Source organism: Aspergillus aculeatus, assembly GCF_001890905.1.
Source record: "Aspergillus aculeatus ATCC 16872 unplaced genomic scaffold ASPACscaffold_8, whole genome shotgun sequence".
NCBI lineage: Eukaryota > Fungi > Ascomycota > Eurotiomycetes > Eurotiales > Aspergillaceae > Aspergillus > Aspergillus aculeatus.
In genome coordinates, this window is record NW_017962983.1 from 685083 (window position 1) to 711464 (window position 26382).

Here is a 26382-nt window from a genome sequence, read left to right on the forward strand (position 1 = left end):
GGGGGGGCGGAGGGGGAGAAAGACGAAAGATTCTTTCCTCCCCGCATTATGCGCGGTTGAATAGGGAAATGAACTCATATGAATGGAACGTGCTGGGAACTATTGAATAGGCTAGGTAAATGGTCGAGACTGTGGTGGTTTCAACAGGGAGGCTAGAAACAACTACGTGGTCCTTAGTGGGAGTGTGGTAGTGAGAGAGTGGGAGAGGTGTAGCCGTTCTCAATGGATGGTTCTCATGGTGGTGGAATGATGATGAACGCACTGAATCATTATTGGAAAATAGAGAAAAAAAAAGGAGGGAGGGAAGAGAAAAGAAGTGAGACCAACCCAATACGTAGCCCAGCCGGAAACCCCAGTTATCGTCACCAGTCAGCCAGCCCTGGGCAAAGTCCCCTGCCCGGGAAGCCGTAGCCAGTTATGGAGTAACTACGGAGTAGGTAAGGTGAAGTGACGTAATGATCAAAATAGGTGTAATTCCCCCCCGAGCCACTGACTGCGAGCCGCAGCGGCGAGTTCACACGTTCTCTGCCCGTCCGTCCCTCTTCCTGTCTGTCTGTCTGTTTGTCTGCGTGGTGCGACCTGCTCAGGGCTTGCTTGCTTGCCTGCCTTTCCTCTCTCTTTCTGACTAAGGCTACAAGCCCATTTGCCTAATTTACTAACTGTTAATGAACTAGCTACTGCGGGAGAACACCACATTCAAATCGTCTTAATCAAGAAAAAAAAAGTAAGATAATAAAGAAAAGCATCTGATGGAAAATATACAGCAACCACACACAAAAAAAGGCTGCTGGTTAGGTACTGTACAGTAGAACATGTACTGTAGAAGGCTGCTTCTCCAAAATAGCATCCGGTCCTTTCCCCTCCGTCCCCAGGTCATTACATGCACCTTTAAGGGAGGGGAGGGGGGGCCGCATTTCGTAGTTAGGGAGTTAAACACCCACAATCGACCCACTGCTGGCCACTTCTGGATAAGACGAAAAGTGGGTAGATTACCGGTAGTGCCAGTGGCCATCCTCAGAGTGGGACGCCCGCCTTTATAATGTCGACTGACCCTCCATTCCGCTAGGAAAACGTCAACGCTTCGCTTGAAATACATAAGCAAGGAACCAAACTGGGAATCTCTTCCAGGTTCCTTTTCCCTTCCTCTTAAACCTGTCTTCCCTCCATCCTCTAACTAGCCGTACAACCATCCCTATACTATCTCGGAAACTACCACCATTATCACCAGTACCACATCTCCCCGTCGACCTCCAAATATCCCTAGATTAATCGCCACTCGCTTTATTCACCATGTCTCGAACTAAGGTCCTGCTCGTCGGAGCAGCTGGTGAAACTGGTGGTTCCATTGCGAATGGATTGCTCGAACAGCCTAACTTTGTATGCTGTCCACGTTCATCACCTGCCTTATGCTTCCGACCCTGGTTCTAATTGCGTGCCTCTCGCCCTTATAGGAAGTCCATGCTCTTGTTCGCCCTCGCTCGGCCCAGAAGCCTGCCATCGTTGCCCTGCAAGAACGGGGTGTTCAGATTCGCAAGGGTGATCTCAAGGGTCCCGAGGAGTCGCTCACCGACGTCCTCACCGGAATCGATGTCGTCATCAGTTGTGTCGGCCCTTCAGAACAACAGGATCAGATCCCTCTCGCCAAAGCAGCGAAGAATGCCGGTGTACAGCGATTTATTCCCTGCGGTTTCATCACAGTAGCCCCGCCTGGTGGTATCATGTGGCTGAGAGACGAGGTATGCTGGCTGGCTCATCCGAATCTGACGTTCTCGATTAACCTTCCACACAGAAAGAGACGGTCTACAACCACATCAAGCAGCTCCGACTACCCTACACTATCATCGATGTCGGCTGGTGGTACCAGTTCTCTTACCCCCGCCTCGAGTCTGGTCGCATCGATTATGCCATGACTTCAGCCAATAACGAGATCGTCGCTGACGGAAACTCGCCCATTGCTCTGACGGATTTGCGGGATATCGGTCGCTATGTTGCCAAGATTATTACCGATGACCGGACATTGAACAAAATGGTATTGGCGTACAACGAGGTCAAGACTCAGAACGAGATCTACGACCTTTTGGAGGAGATTAGTGAGGAGAAGATTCAAAGGAACTATGTAAGAGTTCTTTAGCACTGCTGGTGCCACGACATCGACTGACGTCATAATCACTCAGATTCCTGAAGAGACCATCTACACCCGAGTGCTCGCAGCCCGCCAATCTAGCGAAACCTACCCGTTCGATCCCATCAAGTTCATTCCCAGATATCTCGCCGAGTATCAACTATCCTGGGGTCTACGGGGCGACAACACGCCGGAATATGCCAAATACTTGGGTTATGTGACGTCCAAGGAACTGTACCCCGACTTCACGCCTACCGACTTCAGGGAATACCTGGAAACCGTCGTAAGGGGTGCCGCCAAGGGTGTGTATACCGATCGCACCATTTCCAAGGCTCAGCAACGCTTCTTCCCTCGATCGGAATCCAGCGACTCTCTCTACACTCGGATCTTCCCTCGTACTGAATCGAGCGATTCTTTGTACATGTCTCGATGAACGACGAACTCGGTCCCTTGTTAGGAAGAAACACGAGTCGGCGCTAGATGCGCCTCCACCTTCGTGCTGCTTCGGTTATGATCGTGTGTACGGTGTCACTTAAAACAGTGGATACCACAGCATACAATGGCAGCCCTCCCTCCCTTGTTGTTTCTCTTTGCTTTCACCTTCTCATGGGTCTTTTTTTGTTCCCGGGGGTTTCTAGACAGGCGTTCGTGTACCTATTGATGGCTTATGACTGTCTCGAGTGGATGAGTATGATTACGTCACCACCACGTTTATATACCAATGTACTTCGGGGGTTTTCTCCAATCACCCAGTGTCGGTGACAGGTCTCACGGTCACTGGAAAGATATCAAAAATTCATTTTTATTCATCATTCTTGCGTCGGGTACCACGTAACCAAGTCGCCAACGGTGACAACATGGACGGCAAGTGCAAATCATCGCGCCTGAGTCAGGCAACTACGCAATTTTCTTTCCCTTGTCATGTCCAACTCAACGTTTTGAAACTCAAAGAATTCAAGCGCATCTCCAGGGACTCGAATTTTGATCTCTCCGGGGGCAACGCATCCGTTCTGTATGGGTAGCGATGGCTCCGGGAAAATGCGACAACGATCGAGATCATGATAGTATCCCAACAACGACTGAAGGCGACATCCCTTCAATTCGTTCAATACGGCCTTCCTTCCACCCGCGCATGCGGCCCGTTATTCCTGTCTATGGAGCTTTGAGCCCGCGTCAGGTCAATCTACTCGGTGCGCACTCGTCTGCCGAACTTGAACCTCTATGCCTTGCTTATCTTAGCCATAGCGATTGGAGGAGCGATCAATACCGGCCTCATGATTTGTGCAGGCCGTGCACTTTCACAGTAAGAGCACCAACTTCTTCCATTCCTCACTTCGATGCTGACTAGAGACTACAGGGCTGGGGTGAGTACCTTGAAGTTTTCGTGATTGATACACACTAATCAACAAAGCCTGCTTCTATACTTATTTCGTACACATTCGTTGGGTTTATTGTCTATCTGGTTCTGTGTGCTCTGGGTGAGGTCGCTTCTTGGTCCACAGAACCATCAATGGCCGAGAATGCGTCTCGATTCTGTGATCCGGCGCTTGGGTTCACATTAGGATGGATGTGAGTCAGCCTACCTAAAGAACCTCGCTATCTTATATGACACGGTCTAATCCAGACAGTTATTGGCTGAAATTCATGGTTGTGATCCCGAACCAATTCGCAGCGGGAGAATTGCTGATAGCCTACTGGCAAGGTGATGAGAAAGGATATTCGATCCTTTGGATCACGTTCTTTCTCGCGACAATCATCGTTGCGAACTCGAAATGTAGCCAATATTTCGACAAATACGAGCTTTGCCTCTCCTGCATGAAGATCATTGTGATGTTCGGTCTAGTCTGTCTCTGTGTTGTCCTGGCTTTCGGTGGCGGCCCTGATCATGATAAGAGAGGCTTTCGTTACTGGAGCTATCCAGGTGCGTTTGCGCAGCACTCGAACAAAGAAGCAACGGGCATACTTCGCGCGGTCTTTCGAACAGTCCCTTCTGCTACATTGGCATACCTCGGAAGTGAGCTCATGGGCATAACTATATTGCGCACGCATAATCCCAGGGAAGCTGCAGGGCAGGCCATCGAGTCCAACTGCTACCGCATCTTGGCCTTCGATATCGTCAATGTGGCTCTATTGGGGATACTGGTTCCCTCTGGTACCCACGTCTTGGCCTTAGGTCAATCCCCGGACAAGCCCCGGTCGGCATCAGCGTTTGTGACGATCGCACAGTATACTGGCTGGTCAAAGTTGCCACATATCTTGAACGCCTTCCTACTGATCTGTGTTATTTCTGCCGCCAGTCAAGCCCTCTACTTGGCGACAAGAACACTATATGAGCTTTCTGTAGATCGACATGCTTCTTCTTTCCTCTGTCGAACCAATGATCGGGGAGTTCCAATGTATGCCTTGGGTGTGTGCGCCCTCATAGGATGCACGGCGTATCTGAACGCCTTTAGTCGCTCTCAGAAACTCTTCAACAACCATGTCAACCTGGTTTCAATGTTTAGCATACTTACATGGGCCTCCATCCTGGTGGTTCATATCTCATTCGTGCGAGTTCGAAAGGTGCAGAAGATCGCCGACGAGGATCTGATCTTCCGGGCTCCATTTGGGGTGCTCGGCTCCTGGGTCGCCTTAGTGGCATGTATCTTTTTCTCGGTGATTCGAGTATTTGACCTTACAAGCCGTGATGCTTACCCACAGGGGTTTGACTATGTGGCTTTCATCACATCCTATGTGGGAATCCCACTATATGCTATACTTGCCGTGGGCTACAAGCTTGCTACCAGGAGCCACTCGGTACAACCTGAGAGTGTTGACATGAGATCCCTCAAGGCTGAGCAAAGTTCGTTGAAAGCAGGTCGTACTCTTTTGACGCAGGGACGACCTGATCAAGTCTATCCAGACTCAGAATCAGCCCGCATGCGCCGAAGCATAATCTGGTGGGTGTTGTGACTGGGCGAAGGAATACTTGAGCTGGAGCGGGATTGCTCGGCGCTTGGTCGCATGGTTTGTGGGTCGGGTACAGTACGGGCTATGAAAGCTTGCTTACACGCTAGACATTTTACTTCCCGTCCAGATATCTGATTCTAAAATAAATAATAAAAAAGGGGCAGGAAAAACAATATCAATCAGTTGATCTTCATCTCGTCCAAATCTTGTGTTATAGTACTGACCTGAAGCGGGGCATCAGACTGCCGCATGCTGGTGTCTAATTACGGCACTTGAGGGATACCAAGAAGGTCGCGCAGCAGCATGAAAAAGCAAACATATCGAGATATGTGAGTTTTATGTGGATGTAACTGCATGGTAGGAATGACCTGTCGAGGTGACCGGCGTCAAGAGGTCGCTCTGATTCGCTCGAGAGGGGCAAGTGGAGGGCAGGTGGAGGGGTTGAAGCTGTCAGGTCAGTCAATCTTTCTTTCTTTAGCTTCAACCACCCGACCCGATCTTCTTGTTTGGTTTGCATATTCCCTCTCTTCTTCTCCGCTTTGAAGTTGCTTCCCTCAATTCTTCTCAAGACCCTAACTGCTTCAACGCCAGTTCTTTCTCAATGCTTGTATCTACCTCCGACTGATCAGAGGCGAGAGTCGAGGAAGATCTCTGGTGCGGGTCGCCGACTCGATTGTTTACTATCCATCCACTGGATCAGTGGTTATCCGCCGTCTTGTGGAGAACCAAATCTCCCAATTGGTGTACCCGCACAACTGACATCTCCGAGGTCGATCGATACTGGATTGTGCGCATGCAGTCTGGCCCGTCTGTTCTTATTCCAGGGCTTTGACAAACATGGGCTTGCCTATCACTCCAAGCCGAAGCGGGCAGGAATTGATCCAACTCATAGACGAGATCAACGAAACATTCTCGCTGGAGATCCCCAATCCCCGCATCTACTCCCCTGGCGGTAACAACAAAACACCGGCATGGAGATGCTATGGCGGTCTCAAGCGGCTCTACTTCAATGGCCCCTTGTATCGAGTCCTCGAAGATTTTCAAGAATGGGTTTCGTCTCGACCACTCCATCCATCCCGCTCACATTCAGGTCATGAAAGGGAAGAGCGACTGGGATACCTGCTGCGATTGATCGACGATGAACTCTACCTAATGACCAAAGGCTCATTTCCGGCCAACCGTGTGATGGAGCAACTTTCGGCGAAGCCTGAAGATCTAACACCTAAGTCATTGAAGAGAAGACTTTCGGCCGATGAGGACGAGTTTCATACTGCGCCGAGCTCTCCGGTGAAAGAACCTGCAAGATCAGTTTCCCCATTGGAGACAGACAGTTGTTCCCATGTTGTCGGATACTCTAATCAAGGTAGCCATCGGCAGTCAACGATCGCGACTTTCCCTACAAACCTCTTCCAGAGCCCTCGCCGCTCTGCCTCGGAAAAGCCTTCCAAGTTCGTAGAGAGACTGACCGCACCTGACAAGTACCGGCGATACGACGCTGTACCTGCTGCCCACACCGGCGTGAACGCCAGCTTCGCCACAACTACTGCCTCATCCTCTGACTTTTTCGCTTCGCACAAAGTCTCATATAACACGTCCTTTCTCTCAACAACCACTGATGTCACCGAGCCCATGCCGGAGGACGAGTCACTGTACGAAGAGTCGGTGGTAGGGCATATGCTCAGTCAGGAGATGAGAACGACGTTTGAGCAGCAAAGTCGAGTTCCAGGTCCCACACCTAAGGAGTCTCAGTACACCGACGACGGACAAATCATGGCAGAACTTATTGAAAACGGACCTTTCACTTACGAGCAGACTTTCTCAAAGTCGACTCCACTTCGCTATCGATATGAGCTAGAAAGGATAGGCAGAGCGTGGAATGTACCTTTAAGCCGCATGCTCGTTGGTGACACCATCTCATTCAGAACTCTGGACGACTATTGGAAATGGATAGCGCGTCATAACCAGCGAGACGGCAAGCCACTTCCAGAGAAGCCAACTCGCAAGGCGTGGGAAGCCGCTACGGGTGATTTCAAAACAGATAAGCATTCCGAGGTGGTCGTCTTCACAGGGGACATGGAGTGGTGCACTGGGTCCGAACGCGGTATTTTGAAGTTGAAATTGAATCCTCTGAAGACAGAACGAACCTGCCGCTTTCATCGACGCTTTGGATCGGATCGCTTCCTCAGTCTGACGATGCCTGCCCCGGCGCGGCCGCCACCTCGTCTCCGAATACCCAAAAATCCTACTCTCCTGCGAGAAAGCTTAGCTCTCTGGTTAACGCAACGGGTGCATCGGTGCCTCGGTAGGGAATGGAGGCCGTTCTTTGTGGAGGAAATGAAATCAAAGCGTAAGGTGAAGTCGGAACCGAAATTTCGAGTGGACTTCTTTGCTGTCGACGGCATTGATTTTGACCACATGGTGAGAGTACCCTCGTCCCTACCTCTCCCAAACCAGGACAGTACGAACCGCACGCCGATGGATTTAGAAGAACTTATTGAATGGCACATGCCTTCAGCAGCCAATCTCGGCCAGTCTAACTGCAAGCTTTTCCAGAGGTTATCATTAGGTCTTTCCAAAACTTATGCAACGGTGGTGCTGCGACCATCGCACATTCTGTCGCTGCCGGACCTCCCAGGCCGTCCGGTTATGAATGATGGGTGCGCCCTGATGTCAAGGAAGATGGCCAGCCACATCTGCGACATGCTGGGGATTACAGGACTAACCCCTAGTGCCTTCCAGGGTCGATTTGCGGGAGCCAAAGGGTTGTGGATGGTTGATCGACATCATTCACATTTATCAGCTGAGTGTAATGACGACATGTGGATTCAGATTTCCGACTCGCAGCTGAAAATCCATCCGCATCCCCAAACCTGGCAAGAGCCTGTTGACAACGAGCAGTTGACCTTCGAGGTTGTGAAATGGTCCAAGCCGTTGCATCCGGTCGATTTAAATATTCAACTCTTGGCAATCCTCGAGCATGGCGGACACGTGAGGGAATATATCGGCGACCTCACCCGGCAAGGCATTCAAGCGGTGTATAAGGAGTTTGTACAGGTACTCCAGTCCGATAGTGCTGTCCTTTGTCGCAGTCTTATCCAGAAAATCCGGCCTTTAGCTGATGACGGCTCCGGGCTAATGTCACACAAAGTCAAACGCCTGGAGCAGTGGACGGCGAATGATGCAGAGTCGATAATACGACTTACTGAAGCAGGGTTTGGACCTCGAAGCTTCTATCCGCTTCGCAAGCGACTGGGAAAATGTCTCAGGGACCTGCTCACTCGATATGTGGATGAGTCACATATAGAGGTCCCTCTTTCGACTTACGCTTTCTGCATCGCAGATCCTTATGGGATTCTTAAAGAAGACGAGGTGCATTTTGGATTCTCTACCAACTGGCGCGATGGCGAAGGTCAATTTGAAGATACTTTACTCGACGGCATCGAAGTCCTGGTCGGCCGACTTCCAGCCCACCTTCCCTCTGACATTCAGCGCCGGAAGGCTGTATGGAAGCCAGGCCTTCGCCACTTCAAGGATGTCATTGTGTTTCCCAGTGTGGGTAATGTACCGCTGGCGCATATGCTATCAGGCGGCGACTACGATGGTGATACGCCCTGGATCTGCTGGGATCAGAACATCGTGCGCAGCTTTCATAACTCGGACCTCCCAGATGTCGAATACCCCCCAGAGCACTTTGGTCTTACGAAACATTCCGTGCCCATGAGGGACGTCCAATCCATGGACGAGTTCCTCCAAAGCGCGTTCACGTTCAATTTGACTCTATCGAATTTAGGGCGCTGCACTGTAGAGCATGAAAAGATCGCCTATGATGAATCGATCAATTCGCACAACGCCACGGAGCTTGCTTGTCTCCTAGGTCATCTTGTGGACGGCCGTAAGGGAGGTGTGCATCTGTCTGAGCAAGCCTGGGTGCAATATCGGAAGAGAATCAGCCCTCGGGCTCGTGCTCTGCCCGCCTACAAGAATTCTGAACGAAGACACAAGAAGACCGATATTATTGACTTTCTTCGCTTCGAGGTGGCTCACAAAGAGCGCAATAAGGTTCTGGCACAATTGGAGAAGGCATTCCCCGAGAAGGAGTCTTTCGAGAACCGGGATGAAGACCTGTTGGGAGTATGGGCTCATGTTGAACAGCAAGCCACACAGGACATAGGACTAAAAACAGCACTGCAAGGTGTGGCTCAGAAGCTCAAGACCTTGTACGAGCAGTGGAACGAGCACGTGTCGAGGAGCCAAGAGTCCTTCTCCGTCCGTGCTCTAGAAGCTGCTGACGAAGCTCAAGCCATTGAGCCTCCGTCAGGAGATCATCCTTTGATTCAGGTATGGGAGCACTGTCCGGGCGAATGGCTTCGGTTTCTAGCTTCCAGTACGTATCAGCGGTGGCCTCATTCCGGCTTCGTCATGCACGCCTTTGGTGAGGTGCTCTGTCAGATGAAGGCGAGCTACCTACCAGGGCGGACCGTGACAAATGAGATCCTTGCCTGTTATCGTGTCAACCAGAAGGTCATCGCACAGCTTACGTCGCGGGACCCGATAGATGAAGAAGACTCCGGGCCGGGCGAGGACGAGTACGAAGGGCACGAAGCCATCGAGGCGATGCACTTCGGGCTGCCGTCGACAGCAGCGGGCGGATACTACGATCCGGACGATGGAATGTCGGTGGAATGAGCGAGGTTTCAGCTTCGGATAGCATGGTTCATTGGCTGGAATTCAGTTCATGCATCTGAGAGGTACATTCTTGGTTATCGTGCTGCTGCATGCATGTGCCTCCCTTGGTAGAAACTTTGGATTAAGCGAGAACGGGATAGGGCATTGGGCCAGATAGTATGGATACTAGCAACAACGATCTACGAGACTAAGTTATTGTTTGCCTTCGGGTGACCAGTTGGCCATGGGGTCGTTTTGTTTGGTTGGCTGAATCGTAGTTAACTCCCTGACTAAACTCCAAGAATCATGAATCATGGTGAAATGGACATGATTCAGACCGGGCAGGCGGTAGGACGGTGCATTACTGGGAGGCGGGTGGAATCACATGTCAAGTCGTACAATTAAGTACAATCTGCCTGGAAACGGAAGCTTCCACGAGCTGCTTGCGCTCCTTTACATCTCGCTCTCGCTCATTGACTCTCGACTAATCGTCGGCTGTTCCTCCCGGGCAGAACAACAACCAGAATTTACCAGAGACTACTAAGGATCTCAAAGTTGACTACCTGACTGACTTGTGACTCGGGTTTAGCATGTGAAGGGGGGCGAGGAGAAACCCAGTCACTTCATAACCAGTCCAGCAAGTTGAGGATGACCGAAACTCTTGCTTGCATGTGCCTGAGGCAATGGGATACGGGACTCGATCACCAACTTAGCATCCCACCAAAATTCAGGGTAGTGTCATTTGGGTGTCGTAGTGCAGTGTAAGATGGTCTAATAATACAAGAGCCCGAGTGAGAATCAATTAGACCAGGTTTAAGGTAGGCTGAGTGAGTGACTGAGGAAGTGAGAGCTGAGTTCAAGGGTGGTTTCATGAGTCGAGTTTCGTGACTGCCGAATCCACGCCCAGTCAGTCTCGGCTCTTCTTTGGCCCGCCGCGCCTACGTTTTTCTCTTGCTTTGCACGTGAAAGTCCCTCCGTCGAGTCTTGCACCTGCAATTCATCCAGGGCATCCTTCCCATCCTTCCAACCAAGCAGGCAATTAATCAATCAGTCGATCAATCAACTGCTCACTCTCACGCTCAATCGAGCTTCGCTCGGGATCTCCAACCTCTTTCAACTGCCTTTCCTATTATCCGCCCCTCTCCACTTTCTCATCACTTCTCCCCCCTCTCGCGCCCCTCCCCTCTCTCCGAATAATCAGATAGTCTCAAACAAACGCGCCTAAGCCTAACCGATTCCTCCGGCTCTTACGTTCCACGCCTTCTCGACTCATTTACCCGTTCTGGTTGTCGGAGGACAGCCATGGACCACCGTCCAACCGACGGCATCTCTGGTCCTGGCCCGAAGGCGTCCATTTCTGCTGTTCGAGACGCCACGACGCCGACCACCACCACCACCACGACGTCAGCCCATCCTTCGCCTTTATTAGTCTCCTCCACCTCGACGACTTCTTACACGGCGCCTCCTCCCGCCCCTTATCCTTCTTTTCATCACCATGTTCCTCCCCCGTCGTCTCTGATGGATGTCGATCACACTACCGCGGCCGAGGATCGCTCGCGTCGAGCCACCAGTGTCCTGTCCATGGATGATATCGAAGCCGCCCAAGCCTTGGAGGGCTTGCGTACCGGTATACACCCCCACTCCCCTTCTCCTCAATTATTAAGGACATCACATCCTCCCGCGTCTGCTGCTGTGCTCTTTGCTCGCACCACCGTCCTTACTTCTTTGCTACACTGTGGAATAAGTTTTGATAATGGGTTTGTATTTTGGCAATCTAGAATACGGTCAATCGCCCCGAACCTTGCAGCCATCCGAACAAAAAGCCCAGCCGGAACCCCTCCTCTCCCTCCTGACGTCCACTCACCCCCTCATCTCCTCGGCCATCAATGGGTCTGTTTCGGCCTATGCGAACTCCAAGTCATATTCCCCCCGCTTCAAGTCGGGGGCTGAGTTCATCGAGCGGAATATCGGGTCGCCGGTTGCCAAGTCCGTCGGTACGGTTGGTCGAAAGACCGGTGTAGAGAGCGGACTGCGCTGGGCGTTGCAGCGTCGGGCGTCGTCGTCGGCCAGCTCCGGGCGGTCGAAACGCCGCAAGGTGAATGGCCGTGAAGATGTGCCACCGCAATCGGCGGGTGCTGATGTGGACGTCGAAAAAGGCTCCGCGAATGGTGATTTGGAAGGTGTTGTGGAGGGTCCCCCGCCGTACGATGATCAGAAATCCCCCAGCTATGATGAGATTGGTCGGGACAGCCCCTCGAGACAGAATCCGACTTGGCAGAGCCGGTTAATGATCTCGACCTCTGGATTGGGGGTGGCGATGAGTGAGGAGTCGCTGCGTAGCCTGCAGTACTGTTTAACGTGGCTGCGGTGGGCGAACGGTCGGTTGGGCAAGGCTATCCTGGCGCTGCAGGGCGCGCTGAAGGAGTGGGATAGCTCGGGCCAGTCCGCCCAGGGTGAGCAGGATGGGTCTTCACAGGCAAATCTCCTGTCACAGCGGATACAGGCTGTTAAGGAGGATGTTTTGTCCACCTTGAAGAGGGTCGTGGATATCGTCTCCAAGTACGCTGGCGGAGCGTTGCCGGAGAATGCCCGCAACCTCGTCCGGCGCCATCTCACCTCCCTTCCCCATCGGTTCCAGATCGCTTCGACTTCCAACCCACCACCCGATTCAGCGGCAGCTGCTTCCGATACGACGGTCAGCGCTCATCGGATTTTGGTCCTCGCTCAGGAAGGGCTTGACATGATGGCCCAGGTTAGTGGCGTTGTCAATGACACCCTTGTCAGTGCAGAGCACTGGTGCCAACGACTGGGACGAAAGCGTCCCGAGAGTAAGAATGCCCCGGCGGTCAAGCAGCAGCCGGAGGAGCAGAAGGAGACTTATCCGGCTGATATCAAGCGACCTGTTCACGAGTCTTCCCCTCACGATGTGCCTATGTCAGGCATGGAAAAGGTTTGAAAGATCCACCTATTGATAAGGTCGAGAACGGGCTGTACCCAGTGAAAACCTGGGCGACATGGGCGACCCTGCAATCGACAATGCTATATGAGGCAGTATGCCTGCAGATTCAGATTGACGACTCGTTGACGACTTGTTGACGACTTGAAACAGTCATTGTCCGCTGACGAGCGGACCATCACCTTCCTTGTTTGCGTGTTCCTTTTGTCATGGTCGATCTTCTTGCATATGTTGGCTGTCATTGCTGCTGCGACTGACCTTCCTTACATGATAGCGATTTCATTTCCGGGGTGAAGTATGGCGTTTCCCCCTCGATGATTTCAGTTGCTCATTGCACCTGCATTGTTGCGCTGTTCGCAAACAGAGACCGACCTACTTGCATTCGTTTGGGTTGTCGGTCTGTCGGATTTTCGCCTTCGCCCGCTATTCGTGTTTTTGTTTTGACCCCAGGAAGAGGTTCGTGTGCATGGCTAGCGATGCTCTGATAATCCTCAATTCCGTTGTATGAAACAGAAAAAGTTTTCCCTTTCTCGTCCCTTTGAGACCGTTACACTCATTCATCGAGATCATGTGACGAGCTCTCCAAATGACCTCCCATCCATCTCGATCTCCCGTATGAGGTTCCGATCCCCGCCGGCCTGCGAACAATACAGCCTCACCTTGACACTGCTAGTTGCTTTGTGTCGTTGTGCCTGCGCCAGCGCGGCCAGTCGCTGCCGTCTCCGTTCCTCCATGATGAAAGCCCACCTGATGCGGACGTCCTCGACTCGTCGCTGCCGACTCAGCCCCCGTTTTCTCCATAGCGCCACCTGTGACGCCATGAGCTGGTTTGCATCGTCGGGCCAGCCGCCCAGTTTCTGGGTCCGAGGCAAGGCCGCCATCGGGCTTGGAGCTGGGTAGTAAGACTGGTGGGGATTGGAGGAGTAGTATCCTCCCTCTCCCTTTCCCACTGTCCCGCCGCCACCCTTTTCCCTGATGATCCCATAGCGCCAGTCCATCATGCCAGACTCGAGCTCCTCCAAGTCTATCAGACCCGAATCCACCGCATGCAACCGCCCTTGCCACCCCTTCAGCTCATAGACATCCTTCCCATCCCGACAGATACTCAATATCCCCCGCCGCAGCGTGTAGTGCACATGGATATGGTAGTCCGCGCGGTATTTCGCGAACGCGACATCCTCGCTGTTACTTTCGTCGTCCGAGGTATCATCTTCACCCTCGAGGAGATATCGCGCCACCAGCGCTTCGTACAGATGGCCCTGTGCGGAACCCGAGGAGGGGGGCGTGGACGGCGGGGTGAGCTCCGCGTAGCTGATGTACCGATGCTGCTGCTCCACCTGTGTCTTCGGGGTTTCCGGGGTCAGGCAGCGGGCCTGCCGACCAGAGTGGACAGCATCATCAGCTTCAAGGTCCATCTCATCGTCCTCTGAAGAAGTGGCAGGAGGCATCTCGTGCGGCGCCAGATCGGAATCCGCTTGCGCGGGATTGAACGGGACGGTGCGGGCTGGATCGTACCGGCCGGATGCTGTGTCGGCGCGGAAGGTGGATTTGGGGATGCGGAGGATGGCGGTGCAGCCGGTGCAGGTTAGGGCTTCGTGGAGGGCGGTTGTCTGGGGGGGTGTTAGCGGAGGCATGGGTGGGAGAATTGGGGAAGGGCTTGGGGGGGGAGGACTTACCAACTCTTCTTCTTCTATTGTTGATGTTGGTGTTGATGTTGTTGCTGATGCTGATGTTGGTGAAATAACCGTCGCGCCGGACAGGATGGTCGCCGGTGGAGGCGATGGTGATGGTGTCGGCGGGAGCATCTTTGGTGGTTGTGGTTGTGGTTATGGGTGTGGTGGTATAAACAATTCGAGCATATACTAACGTTATACCACAAGTATAAAATTGAAAGTATACTCGCAAAAGCACCTACTCCCCGAAACCAAGTTTTTGGACTGTCGATTGCGGTGTTTTTGAATAGGTGTAGATAATCCTTGCCCTAGGCCTTAGGTAGTGAGTGTAGTGTAGGGTAGTGTAGTCTAAGCTGAAAGCCGAGTTGGAGTCCGAGTCGGAGTTCTTTTCTGTCTGTCTGTGGCCCCTTTCCAACTTCAAGATTTCCCAGATCCTGAGTTAAGGGTTAATCCGAGTTGACTGTCCTTTTCCGTGGTTCCGTGGTGTTTGGGTTAGTGTATGTGTATCGAACCCCAATAAAGGATCAATTGTTCACGGTTTGTGTGTTTGGGGTGGGGAATTTCTTTGTTTAGAGCGCGTTTCATTTGTGGATGCAGTGGTCTATTGTTTTTGAGGTTGTGTTTTTTTTTGTGGATTGGTTTTAGTGGGTGGGTTTCTTTCTTTGTGTTTGTATTTGTGGATGTGAATATGAATGTGAATAGGATAGAGGGTTCATTCGTGGTTCGGAGTTGGGTATACCTTGGCAGGTATAGTCTCTAACAAAGAAAGAAGACAAAGACTGATGTGAATGGAAAATTGAAAAGTGGAAAGAAAGGAGGCAACCTTAAGCTATTATTATCTACATCCTCACTTGTCATCGTAGCCAAGGTAAGTGCCAGTGTCGGTGTCAGTTGAATAGAAAACCCATGTCATCCTCCATTCTCAGCTGCGAGCATATCGTCATTGGGGCTTCCTTGATCGTGAGTTGATCCCGGAACGTTTGATGCTGTCGGCTGGATTCGGGGGGGAAAGTCACGCTGTGGTCGGTGTACTGGGGAAGGGGGCACATGATTTCATAGATAGGTGGGGGGGGGAAGAGGAAGAGGGGATGGGGATGTGACGGGGTCACTGGGTTGAGGAATGTTGGGTTACTTTATTTGGTGATCGGGTGGTTCACTTGCTTACTAGCTTAGGTAGGTGGGTGGGTGGGTGAGGTAAGCTCAGTTAAGCTGAGAGTAACTTGCTTAGGGGCTTGGTGATGGGGTTTCTTGGGGATTGATTAGATCCTGATTGATGATTTGAATTGTGGTTTTGGTTTGTGGTTTGTGGTTTGTGGTTTGCCCGTGCGAGGGAGAGGGTAGAGGCTTTTGGCTGAGTATTGAGGTCGGGACTGGGATTTACACCGCAGTATGCTCAGCTTATTATATACTTGATATATAGTTGGGGTGAGACGTATATGTTGTCCAGTCCGACTCAGAGGGGAAGTAAATGGAGTGTTATGGACTGCGAAGTATTAGTATAGCCAGCTGGGTAGCTACTTCCCAGGGGCCGGTGGATTTATATACAGTCCAGCTCTGCCGACTAATTTTTCTCTGCCGGTGGTATCCCCTCCTCACTTTCCTCGGGCTCTTCATTTAGATGACTTGTGTAGATGCTCAGAGTCTGATGCATGCATCAATCTAGACAATTGAGAAGCTAGAGCTGGGTGCCCCTGGACCTAATACTTCATAACACCCCTCATGCCGTTATACACCGAGGTGTTTCCACCACCAAAACCAGAGCGCAAAGCCATTGTCCCCCTTTCAGCCCTACTCCATCCCCTTTGTCACGGCAATTGCATTCAGTTTCCACCTGGTGTTCCTACACGATACATGGAAGTGGTATAAAACTGTAGCAGTGATGATGGTGATATATTTTTCCCACGAGACTAACAACACCACATCATGAGTTCAAATTCTTCAAGTCTCAAGTATACCCCCTCAAACACCACCACCACTACTTACAACAGAGTCCTCAAGCAAGATGCCCGCCCCAGCATCGCCATCCCCCTCCTTCCCCCTCCTCCCAACCATCAGCCTCCTCCTCTCCCTCATCTTCTGCCTCTACCGCCTCCAAGGCCCTATCCGCACCTACTGTCGTCGTCTCCGAGCCCGATCCAGCGGCCGAGATGGCTACGCTCGTCTCGCAACAGTCGAGGATGGGTGTGTCATGTCCACTGGCCCCCCTCATCCCTCTCAAGTTTCCCGAGTTCGGACTCGGGATTCTTGTCACTACATCCACCCCGTCATATACAAGAACTAACCGACTACAGTTCACCATCCCCAACAGCCGACCAACCCCCCAGCCCCGATCCGCACAATGCTTTTCCTGAGACTCCAAGCACCCCGCTGAGCAAATACTTCGATCCGCAGACCGCCCTCGTCTACGCTGATGTGTTCGAGCGGAGGACGAGACCGTCTACGTCGTGGGAGCTGGAGGAGGGGGAACTCGGACAGCAGCGGGTTGTTGGTGATGGCGATGGTGATGGCGATGGTGATGGCGATGGCGATAGTGATTGTGACGCCGGGGTTGGGGATGGGGTTCTTGGGGAATGGTTTGGGCGGTTGGTGGAGGGCGTGGTGCGGTATTATGAGGGGTTGGTTTGGGGAGAAGGGATTGATTGAGTAGGTACTCCGTACTGTACGTAGAAACTTGAAGAGAAGGTGGAATCGAGGCAGAAGCTTGGCGTGAGAATAAGCGGTGTGAATCAACTCTGATGAGTCGCAATCGCTATCTAGGAGTAAAGGGGTGGCGCGGCCTGATTGAGAACTGGAAACTTTCGTCTGCAGGCGGGATGCAAGCCACTATGCATGGCTTCGTGGCGGTTATGTGATGAGTGTCTTCGGTGGTTTTTTTGGAGCGGTGAGATTCTTCGAAACCTTGGGGGATGAAATCCTACTTGATGGAGATCTAGTTGATTTGTCTGGACTCTCGCGGGGATGTTATCCATATCCGACAGTCCCCCCTATAAACATAGCAATGGAAAAGGTATATATACGTGAGTGTATGTTTAGAAAGCCTACGGAGCACAGTACCCGCCGTCCACCACAAGATCAGCCCCCGTCGTGTAGCTGGACGCATCCGAGGCCAGATACAGGTAGGCGCCTTTCAACTCCTCCGGAAGACCCTCCCGGCCCATGGGGATCTTGTCCCGCCAGATCTTCTTGGTCTCGTCCGGCACGAAGTTGGACAGCTCCGTCGCGATGTAACCCGGGGAAACGCTGTTGGCCCGAGCGAATCTGACCCATTCAACAGCCAAAGACTTGCCTGTAGGCTGGTCAGTATTTACCTGCCGAAGAACATGCTGAAGGACACCTACAAAGATGAATGACCCCCGCTTTGGCTGCGTTGTACGCCGCCTGCATCTGGGGGAAGTTGACAATATGCCCGCTCATCGAGGCGGTAGCCACAAAGCTCCCGTACGAGAAATTCTCCAGCGGGTTGCCGAACAGATCCGTGCCCTGTTCCTTCTGTCGGCGCCAGTAGCTGGCGGCCGCCCGGGCACAGTAGAAGGTGCCGTTCAGGTCGGCGCCCACCACGTGCTCGTAGTGCTCCAATGGAGCATCGACCATCGGGCCCTTCACCCAGGCGACCCCGGCATTGGCGATGAAGACGTCCAGGCGGCCGTTGAAGTCCTTCACCACCTGGTCGACCGCTTCTTGCACGGCTTGGGGGTCGTTGATTTCAACCTTGTACGCCTTGGCTGGTGGATGTTAGCCTATGCATTGACTGTCGAGGGTACTAAGGGGTCAACCCACTCTGAACCCCGTATTGTTCGGCAATCTTCGCCGCGCTCTCCGGCGCCTTCTCGTTGGTATTCCACCAGATGGCGACGTTGGCTCCGGCCTCGGCTAAACCGTTGGCCACGGCGAATCCAATGCCGGCCGTAGCACCTGTGACGATGGCGGTTTTGCCCTTGAGAGAGAACATCTGCATTAGGCTGGGGTGTGCGGGAGGGGTGGTGTTCTCGTGGACGAAGAGTCCATTCTGGACGGGGTTGGCTGCCATTCTGGTAACTTTGGAAAGTAAAGGAGAGAGGTCTAGAAAAAAATAGGAGAGAGAATAGAAGATAGAGGTATGGAGGATAAATGAGAGAAGAGCACGAGGGTAGAGAAAATAAAAGCCGGGGTGCATCCCTGGAGGGAACGTGGATTTATATGCTCAGACCGTAGCTTAGATACATCTGACTATTAGCACGACCAGCCGCAAGTTGATTGAAGCTAGACAGCTAGAGCCCGCTCAGGAGCCGCCGATCCAGCTGAAGACGGGCTGAGTCGTTGCCCTCTGAGACTTCGAATGATTCCGCCGCTCATAGCTCGTTGGACCGAGGTGCAGCATCCACTTGGATCACGCACTAATCATCACGGTGGGATGGCGCTGACGCCATGACATTGTCGGACGGACATTTAGAAAGCGAGTCGTATCTGTTGTTTCTTGCATGACAGCAAGCACTCCATGTATCTGGCCGCAAATGTGAATATATCCGGAGTACTGTGCTTCGCTCCAGCAGATAGCTCAGGCATCTATGACAGCATCTGATGTGCATGGAACTCATGCAGCATACCCTGTCAAGCAGAAAAGAAGAGACATACAGTCCCCATTGTGACGGCTCTGGCGGACTCAGACATCAATTGGTTAGCGTGGGAGAGTCGCCTCGCCGTCAACTCGAAGTGGGGGCATGTATACAACAGATTCACAGCCAAGCTACTATGCAACTGTGCTCAGTAGACAAGCTCCGCCGGAAGGTAGGTGAAAACCGGCTCCGGCGGACTTCATGTTGAATGAGGCGGATGATAATGATAGGACCCGCCGGAATTCACACGTGGTCTTATGAAAGAATCATACAAATGCGCGCGTATGAGTTCGAAGTGCATCGATCGATGCTCCATCCACGATCCATAGTTGAAGCGATTCCCCAGCCGTTGGCGGGGAAGAAAGGTTTATCCGCTTCCACCTTCTGCTTCCCGACAGTCACGGCGGCCCGATTTCCGGATTAGGAAAGTCAAGTCAACCGCGGCGCCGCGAACAACAACATCTACAACTTCCACAACTGTGGATGCTCTGGATAATGTGGACAAAACACAGACATACCGCTCATTTCCTGTACTTGTCACTCGCTCAGACTGACCAGAGTGTCATTTCCCTTATCTGTCAATGTCTCAGATCACAATGGGAAGCTCACATAACTAGTCGAACCATGACTTTCCCCGCAGTGGATACATGAGGATGTATTCCTACCGGACTCATACGAACAACATCAATAAATCTTCGTACAAAGCCAAAAAGAAGGACTGACATATAGCATGCTACACACTACTTAGCTATCTGATTAACTTTGCTGACTTACGCATGCAAGCATCGTGCAACTAGCAGCAGCAAGGTACCCGGAACCGCGGTAGTTGCCATTCCCCCAATTGCATCCTCACTGACACAGCAGTTGAAATATCTCAATGAACAATAGATAGCTGAATCATGCTCGACGAATAAAATGCTCTGTTGAGCCCGCATGTTTTGCCTGGGACGGACAAAGACCAACCGTTGCTACATTCCTCACGCTCCCGACTGTTATGCTCTACACATTCTTCTGCCTCATCGGGGTGACCATAACAAACGAAGTCTTCCTGCCTCCCAATTATGTCCGCTCCTTATCCAACATGTTCCCTGTTTGTCCCTCCATCCTGTGTTGGCGTGTTCGTAGCTTGCAGTCCCTTGTCTTGCCGGGTGCTTAACGCTGCTCAACGTCCTCCCAGCCTCATCTTCGGCCCTGCCTGGATCTAAAGTCGTCGAAACGAGAAGAGTCGGACCAACAACACCAGCTTCGGCATTGTGAATGGGTGAACGCGCTCTTCACGCTCAGAAAACCAGGGTCGGTCGGGTCTAGTCAGGAAATCGCAGGAAGGAAACAGCCATGCCGCCACTGACCACCGTGATCGCGATAGCCGTCAGCTGTTCGGTTCTTTTCATAGTCGCTGCAGTCGTGGGGACAGTCATATGGGTCAGAGTACGCCATGACCGCTTGTCGCTGGCGGTTGCAAATGCCAAACACGGTCAATTTGGCTTGCAGCACTACCAGGCTGAGACGTTGACTGAACTCTCCCGCGAAGAAGGCACGGCGCTGAGACAATATGGCCAACTTCCGTATGGAAAGCCATCTGAATGGGGAGTGCTATCGTCTCGGGAAAGTCTGCCTACTTCTCCAGGAGACTCGGAGTCATCATCCCCTCCAAATGAAAAGGGCCGCGACTTGCGTCGGCCGATGTCCCGTTCTTTGTCTACGCGTTCTGCGCGAGTGTCGAAGGGCTTCCTAGGACCGCAACGCCTCAGTTCTCTCACACCGCTGACAGAAAGATCCGAAAAGCGCTATTCATCATCCCCGGTGGTTTCCTGTATCAACGAGCGCTTGTCGAGCTCCGCTGTTGATGGAGCGGTCGAATTGCCCACAGAGACGACACCGAGGCACACACCTGAGAGAGAAGAGGAACACCCGCGAGCCGAAATCACTATGCGTCCAATCTCCGGAGCGTGGCCCTTGGTGCACTCGCGGGAACGCTCTGGAAATCTGTATCCGGTCTTAGAGGACAACCCAGAAGGGATCAATCCCCCCTTTGCCCGAGTCCGGGGCGGAAGCATCACCGCTCAAACGGCTGGGACAATGCCAGAGCAGCCTGTACCTCCCCCACCATGTGCCTACCCGCCAAATCGCTTCCGCTTGTCAAAGAATGACTCTATATGTTTCTCCTCGTTGAGTTTGGAGACAGCAGACAGCTCCATACTCGACGAAAGCCGACGGACATCGACCAATATCGAGAGCGACTTCACTTCGCCAGCACTACCGCCTTGCCCTACTTTTACGCCATTTGATGCCAATGACGTTGGACGGCTGGAGTTTGACAGACGTAGCTTTGTGACGCCCAGCTCAGTTGTACCAGCGCCGTTTGTGTTTCCTGCTACATCTTCTGCTGTTTGGGAGGGCCAGAGAATTGAATCAGGTCGTACTTCACCCCGTCGCAGCTTGACGGCCCGCAGCCCTACCTCAATGGAACGGAGCAGCCCGCCGCCACGACGCAGTGAGTCTGTCTCCGTGGGACATTCTCGACGTGATTCGGGTATGAGCGTCAAGCCATTGGATTTGAGTAATACGCCTATCCTCAACGCCGCTGGTCGCAATGCGGCCTTGCTGCCGCACTTCAGTCAGATGCAGAGAATCCCACCGCAAACCGAACAACGACGAAGCCACGATCCTTTCTACGCTGGGCCTCAGAATGCCGCGAACACCAACGCACAGGGTGCCCCTAGAAACAGACTGACCGGTTTAGCCACACCGGAAAGTTCTGCGCAGTCCCTGGCCGGCCATGTGAAGCCACCCATGGCATCTGCGATGAGAAGCGGGAACAGTCTACGAAAGGGCCACCGGCGACAAAACTGCGTCCGGATCTCGATCCATCCCCCCGTCACCTTCAATGGACCTGTATTCTCTCCGACAGCCGAGGAGCCAGAAGACGTTGAGGAAATCGACTTTCGCCGTTCTCAGGTATCCGAGCTGTCAGCATCCAATGTGTCGCTCCCCTCAAATGTATCTAGTCTCTCGGCGGGCAACAATACTCAACATTCTCAGCAAAACGATCGCCTGCGCGTGATCGATGTCTCAGAAGATCGTCGAACCTCACGCAGAGGCACACCCAAGAGGCGAAAGCATACTCGAGGCGATTCAACGGATAGCATGATGAGCATGATCAATGCGGGAAATTCTTTGCCGGAGATTGTTACTACGCTGCCCATTCCGAAGATTGAGACCAGTCTGCTCAATACCCCCTCTCCCGAGGCGAACAGTCCTGTTTGGATGATGTCCAGCCATACCAGTTCGCCATCTACATATGAGAACATGTCAAGTCCAGGGAGTCCGCGTCGGTCGGCCGTCAAGGGCCCGCGCAATCAGCCGGGCCGGCAAATGCGTAACAATTACCGCCCTTCACAGCCGTTGGAGGACAATGCAAAGTTGTCGCTACGAACCACCTCTCGCCCTCCTCACATGCGCAAAGATCCGGCACGGAAGCCCCCTGAGTCAGCCCAGCGACCGAAGACTGATGCCCAGCAAACAGCATCGCCACGGAACCAAGATTCGGCCGGCCAAGCTCCGCCAGGCGCCCCGAGGATGAATCATCCAGCGATCGCAAAACAACAGCCACCCCAATCCCTGCGACAACACCGCCCTCACCATCGCCCTCCGCCAGCCGGAAGTAATCCCAAGTCTCCGATCATGCAAACCGGGGGCATTGTCTCTATCTGGGAAGATGGGCCGCTGGAGTTGAAAGCGCCGCCTAAACCTACAGTATCTCTGGTCAAGGAAGCAACAGAACTCCCCGACGAGCCGACTGCAAAGCGTGTGGAAAGGACGAAAAGCCAAGGGCCTGGTGATCGATCACCGACCAAGTCGAGCAACAACCGATCCAAACAAGAGCCGAAGACTCCGACGAGACGGGCCGTAGGCTTGGGCATTGGTGCTGCCACCCCGGCCAGCTTGTATGACGGCGACGGATTCTTGAAGGAGTAGACACTCCAATCGATGCATCCCCTTGTGACTCAAAATCATGTTCGGTTCGGTTGTTGTTTCGAGGTTTGGTTCCGGTTTTGCTTAGCGTGCGGGCGTTTGTGTTGATATCCACTGTCCGAGTAGTAGTAGGTAGGATAACTATGTAATACGAGCTGAGCAGTACAGCCAATGCAAGATGGGGGAGTGGGCCTTGTAATCTTACCATCTAGATATTAATTCATAACCTAACTATCTGTGTAGAACTCTTGAAGCATCGTTGCAACTAATCCGTTCTTCTCCACTTGGTCTCCTCACTCGCCGCCTCCCCATTCACATCACCATCCTGCTGCGCTTCCGCACCGTCCTCCTCCCTCTGCCTCACCGTCCCCGCCCCGGGGCCCAGAGACAATGTAGGCTCCTGCCCGCCCCCGATCCAATTCCCATCCTCATCGAAGAACTCATGCATATTCTCCGCCGTGATCCACCCGGAACTCCCATCCATCGGCGGCGGCAACCCACCCGCTCCATTCCCCATCGCAATCAACCCCGACTGCAACAACGCACTATCTCCGTGGCCTGGTCCTTCCTCCCCCTCATCGTCGTCCTCCTCCTCATCCCCCGGCTCCACCGGATCGGGATGCAAATTCGAGCACGCCGAAACCGCAGCGTAGAGCGCCTGCGTCGGCGTTTCCGTTTCGGTCTCCAATCCTTCTTCTTCTTCACCACTCTTCTCTTGTTGCTGTTGTTCTGGGGCGTGTGAAGAAGGCGGCACCAGCGTCAAAATCGTGCATTCCTCCTCGTCGTCCTCGGCCGAGAATCCCGCCGCGGACGGGGTGGCGATCTGCATGTAGAGGCCTTGTTCTTCTTCTGCCGGGCTGGTTGCGAAGGTTGCGGAGGCGGGGAGACGCAGGCGTTGGATGGCGTGCAGCGAGATGGAGGGGTAGGGGATTGAGAGCCCTGCGTGTGTGGTGGGGGAGTAGAGGAGGAATTTGCTGAATGTTTAGTTAGCTTGTCTGTCGGTTTTGAGGGGTTTGCTTTTGGGAGGGGGGGGGAGGGGTTTGGCGGCGTACTCGGATGTAACCCAGACGGAGATGTTGGAGAGCGTTAGTTCCTTGGGGGATGATGCATCCGCATCTTCTTCGCTGGTCGAGGTGGAAGCGGTGGTGGTGCCAGCATCAGCGCCATTCGGATTGCTGGCTTGCAAGGCGCGCAGGGTCGGGTTGGCGAGGAGGTCGCGCTCGAGGACAACCAGGTGGCAGCCCGTGCGGTGGTAGTAGAGGATGGCTGGGCCCGTGTGGAAGGAGCTTGGGGTGCGGGATTGGTGCTCGGCGAGGGGGGTGAAGGTTGTTGTGTCGGGGGCGGTGATTAGGGGTTCCATTTTTTAACTGAAGGGGGGAGGGATGAGGGAGAGTGAGTGCGTTTTGTTCGGAGAGTTGAGATGTGAGGTTGGGGAGAATTTGGAGGGAGGGGAAGAAATGAGAAAGAGAAATTGTGATGGCGAGTTTGGGTCGGCGGGGAGCTTTACCACAGTCACTAAGCTGCGGACCGCGGGCGGGAGCTGAGAAGCTCCGATTCGGGACTTAGGTCGTCTCCTCAGCTGGATTTTTGGATGCGTTATTACGAAATTTAGTAGCTGTGTGGCTTTTACTTTTGATACTGGTCAGTGCATATGACGACCTTGGGAGTAGGTGCGTTAATTTTGCAAATTTGATGGTCTGGATTGTGTGCGTAGCTTGATAGTAGCTTGGATCGTTTGTCTCTATCTACTCCGCTCAATGCCATCTATGACATGGCAATCCTGCATTGTCCCATATCTGAACAAACCTAGTCGTTCTTTCAATCCGTTTCAGCTTATGCAGACTGCGCGTCATGCTGTGTACCTGGAGCCTCAAGTCCAGACACGACGGCGTGTTGATGCGAGGCTTCGCCGTCTGACGTGCCGCGGTCCAGCAAGGGGCCCTCTCCGCATGGCCCATCTTGCGCGCGCAGCACCTCTGACATACCGACAGCGCCAATTCGAAGCGCGTATCTTCTAGGAGATAGAGTCCTCGTCGCATGAGCATGATAAGCTCCTCATGGCCTAACAAGCCCAAGCAGATGTGCCCCCGCTCATTTCACATTCAACCCCCCAAACGCCCGATCCAGCTCCTCTCCCTCATCGCGCGGCACCATCGACGGCAAGGCCGCCGCCCCCGGATCCGCAGCGGACAGACTGTCCAGCAAGCTCGATTGCGCTGCTCCCCCCTCCGGTGACCCCGACCCGGCGGCCGCGTTCATCGGCCGCAGTAGTTTCTCCTCCCGGTCCAGCCATCCGGGCGCCACACGTCGCTTCTCCGCCAGGTCGCGCTGCACGATGGACTCCTCCCAGTCGCGGATGGCTTTCTCGGCATCGTGGCGGGCTTTGTTCAAGTGCTGCTCCAAGGCGTTGCACGCTGCGAGGATCTCCTCCGGGGAAGCGGCGTGCTCCCCGCTCGAGGAGACTACGTAGCGGGGTTTGAGGTCCGGGTTACTGGGGTCGATGGTGACGGAAGGCGGGATGGTGGATGGGACCGACTTGTAGGTGTAGGGGAGGGTGACGGTGGTGGGGAGGTTGATGAATGGGGAGACGGTCAGGGGGACTTGGGCTAGGAGGGGGTGAGGGCCTGGATTGAGGTCAGAATGCTGATAGAGGATAGATGATAGAGGAGGATACTTACGGTAGGATTCGTACATTTTGGTGATTGCTGAGATTTGTATGTATGGTCAGTGTTGTCAGTGAGCAGGATTCCCTCTAATGTGTCAAAAGAGACGTAGTTATAGTGGATGCTTGACGGAAAGTATAGTTACAGTCCAGGGTAATTGGAGTTGGAAGAGTTCCCCGCCTTGATGGAGCAGTGGGAAGATTACAGGGACCGTCACGAGGCGGTAATCCCCGACTGCGGCTGATTATTACCTGTCAATACGGTTTGTTGGGTCTGACGTCGAATTGCAGCTGAATGAATCCAATTTATCCATCCTACTGTAATGCCAATGTTGCTAATGTGATTACTATCTATCACCTCCATCAGCCATCGCCTCTCATCAGCTTGTACAGAAGCACACGAGAGTGCAGAACCCGGTTTCAGCTCGTCTGACAGCCTTCTCTCCTTCCCTTATAATAAATTGTATAACTAACCCCTCTTGCTTATCTACAAGTGTTAGTTAGCTATTCACAGCGTGTGGCACTGTGGTATTATTGTCTCAGTTTCTCCATCTAGTCAAGCCCCAACTTGAAGTGACCCTCTTTCTCCTATTATTCTCTCAGTGTCTCTGTCTGTATTGGCCAGACCTTCAATTCCCACTTCTTCCCACCCCCCATCTGATATATGATCGTTAAATCCTTAAAAATCTTCTACTTTAGTGTCCACTAACCCTCCTCCCCCTCTTCGACTCCTCCTTCCCGACCCTGTTATCGGGTTCCTCTTCTCCACCTTTCTGATTTCTCTTCGC

At 53.0% G+C, this 26382-nt stretch overlaps 10 protein-coding genes across 10 annotated transcripts; 6 read left to right on the forward strand and 4 right to left on the reverse strand.

Moving 5' to 3' along the window:
- Positions 1 to 1214: 1214 nt before the first annotated feature.
- ASPACDRAFT_78713 (aromatic alcohol reductase) lies at positions 1215 to 2912 on the forward strand. The gene is made up of 4 exons (XM_020205249.1): positions 1215 to 1377; positions 1452 to 1736; positions 1790 to 2116; positions 2175 to 2912. Exons 1-4 carry the CDS (start codon positions 1291 to 1293, stop codon positions 2553 to 2555), a joined length of 1080 nt encoding a protein of 359 aa, XP_020056112.1. The 5' UTR covers positions 1215 to 1290; the 3' UTR covers positions 2556 to 2912.
- A 547-nt stretch (positions 2913 to 3459) lies between these two features.
- ASPACDRAFT_52390 (putative amino acid permease) lies at positions 3460 to 5057 on the forward strand (the record flags this gene model as incomplete). Its single annotated transcript, XM_020202611.1, has 4 exons — positions 3460 to 3486; positions 3534 to 3691; positions 3751 to 4959; positions 5000 to 5057. The coding sequence occupies 4 exons, from the start codon at positions 3460 to 3462 to the stop codon at positions 5055 to 5057; spliced, it is 1452 nt and encodes a 483-aa protein (XP_020056113.1).
- Positions 5058 to 5563: 506 nt separating this feature from the next.
- ASPACDRAFT_1869686 (RNA dependent RNA polymerase) lies at positions 5564 to 10049 on the forward strand. Its single transcript, XM_020197936.1, has one exon. The coding sequence runs from the start codon at positions 5909 to 5911 to the stop codon at positions 9755 to 9757; it is 3849 nt and encodes a 1282-aa protein (XP_020056114.1). The 5' UTR covers positions 5564 to 5908; the 3' UTR covers positions 9758 to 10049.
- Positions 10050 to 11038: 989 nt separating this feature from the next.
- On the forward strand, positions 11039 to 12692 carry ASPACDRAFT_43407 (putative clock controled protein (Ccg-8); the record flags this gene model as incomplete). The annotated part of the gene is made up of 2 exons (XM_020201248.1): positions 11039 to 11363; positions 11515 to 12692. 2 exons carry the CDS (start codon positions 11039 to 11041, stop codon positions 12690 to 12692), a joined length of 1503 nt encoding a protein of 500 aa, XP_020056115.1.
- A 566-nt stretch (positions 12693 to 13258) lies between these two features.
- Positions 13259 to 14497, reverse strand: ASPACDRAFT_43408 (uncharacterized protein; the record flags this gene model as incomplete). The annotated part of the gene is made up of 2 exons (XM_020201249.1): positions 13259 to 14302; positions 14369 to 14497. 2 exons carry the CDS (start codon positions 14495 to 14497, stop codon positions 13259 to 13261), a joined length of 1173 nt encoding a protein of 390 aa, XP_020056116.1.
- Positions 14498 to 16305: 1808 nt separating this feature from the next.
- ASPACDRAFT_1888443 (uncharacterized protein) lies at positions 16306 to 17228 on the forward strand. The gene is made up of 2 exons (XM_020198484.1): positions 16306 to 16546; positions 16657 to 17228. Exons 1-2 carry the CDS (start codon positions 16368 to 16370, stop codon positions 17006 to 17008), a joined length of 531 nt encoding a protein of 176 aa, XP_020056117.1. The 5' UTR covers positions 16306 to 16367; the 3' UTR covers positions 17009 to 17228.
- An 18-nt stretch (positions 17229 to 17246) lies between these two features.
- ASPACDRAFT_119509 (putative carbonyl reductase) lies at positions 17247 to 18632 on the reverse strand. Its single transcript, XM_020196255.1, has 3 exons — positions 18143 to 18632; positions 17704 to 18087; positions 17247 to 17651 (listed from the first exon to the last, which is right to left on the reverse strand). The coding sequence occupies exons 1-3, from the start codon at positions 18390 to 18392 to the stop codon at positions 17404 to 17406; spliced, it is 882 nt and encodes a 293-aa protein (XP_020056118.1). The 5' UTR covers positions 18393 to 18632; the 3' UTR covers positions 17247 to 17403.
- Positions 18633 to 20292: 1660 nt separating this feature from the next.
- On the forward strand, positions 20293 to 22935 carry ASPACDRAFT_29113 (uncharacterized protein; the record flags this gene model as incomplete). Its single annotated transcript, XM_020199613.1, has 1 exon — positions 20293 to 22935. One exon carries the CDS (start codon positions 20293 to 20295, stop codon positions 22933 to 22935), a length of 2643 nt encoding a protein of 880 aa, XP_020056119.1.
- A 192-nt stretch (positions 22936 to 23127) lies between these two features.
- ASPACDRAFT_1888445 (Voldacs domain-containing protein) lies at positions 23128 to 24380 on the reverse strand. Its single transcript, XM_020198485.1, has 2 exons — positions 23985 to 24380; positions 23128 to 23906 (listed from the first exon to the last, which is right to left on the reverse strand). The coding sequence occupies exons 1-2, from the start codon at positions 24290 to 24292 to the stop codon at positions 23198 to 23200; spliced, it is 1017 nt and encodes a 338-aa protein (XP_020056120.1). The 5' UTR covers positions 24293 to 24380; the 3' UTR covers positions 23128 to 23197.
- A 643-nt stretch (positions 24381 to 25023) lies between these two features.
- Positions 25024 to 25626, reverse strand: ASPACDRAFT_60611 (uncharacterized protein; the record flags this gene model as incomplete). Its single annotated transcript, XM_020203576.1, has 2 exons — positions 25024 to 25556; positions 25611 to 25626. 2 exons carry the CDS (start codon positions 25624 to 25626, stop codon positions 25024 to 25026), a joined length of 549 nt encoding a protein of 182 aa, XP_020056121.1.
- Between the last annotated feature and the right edge of the window lie 756 nt (positions 25627 to 26382).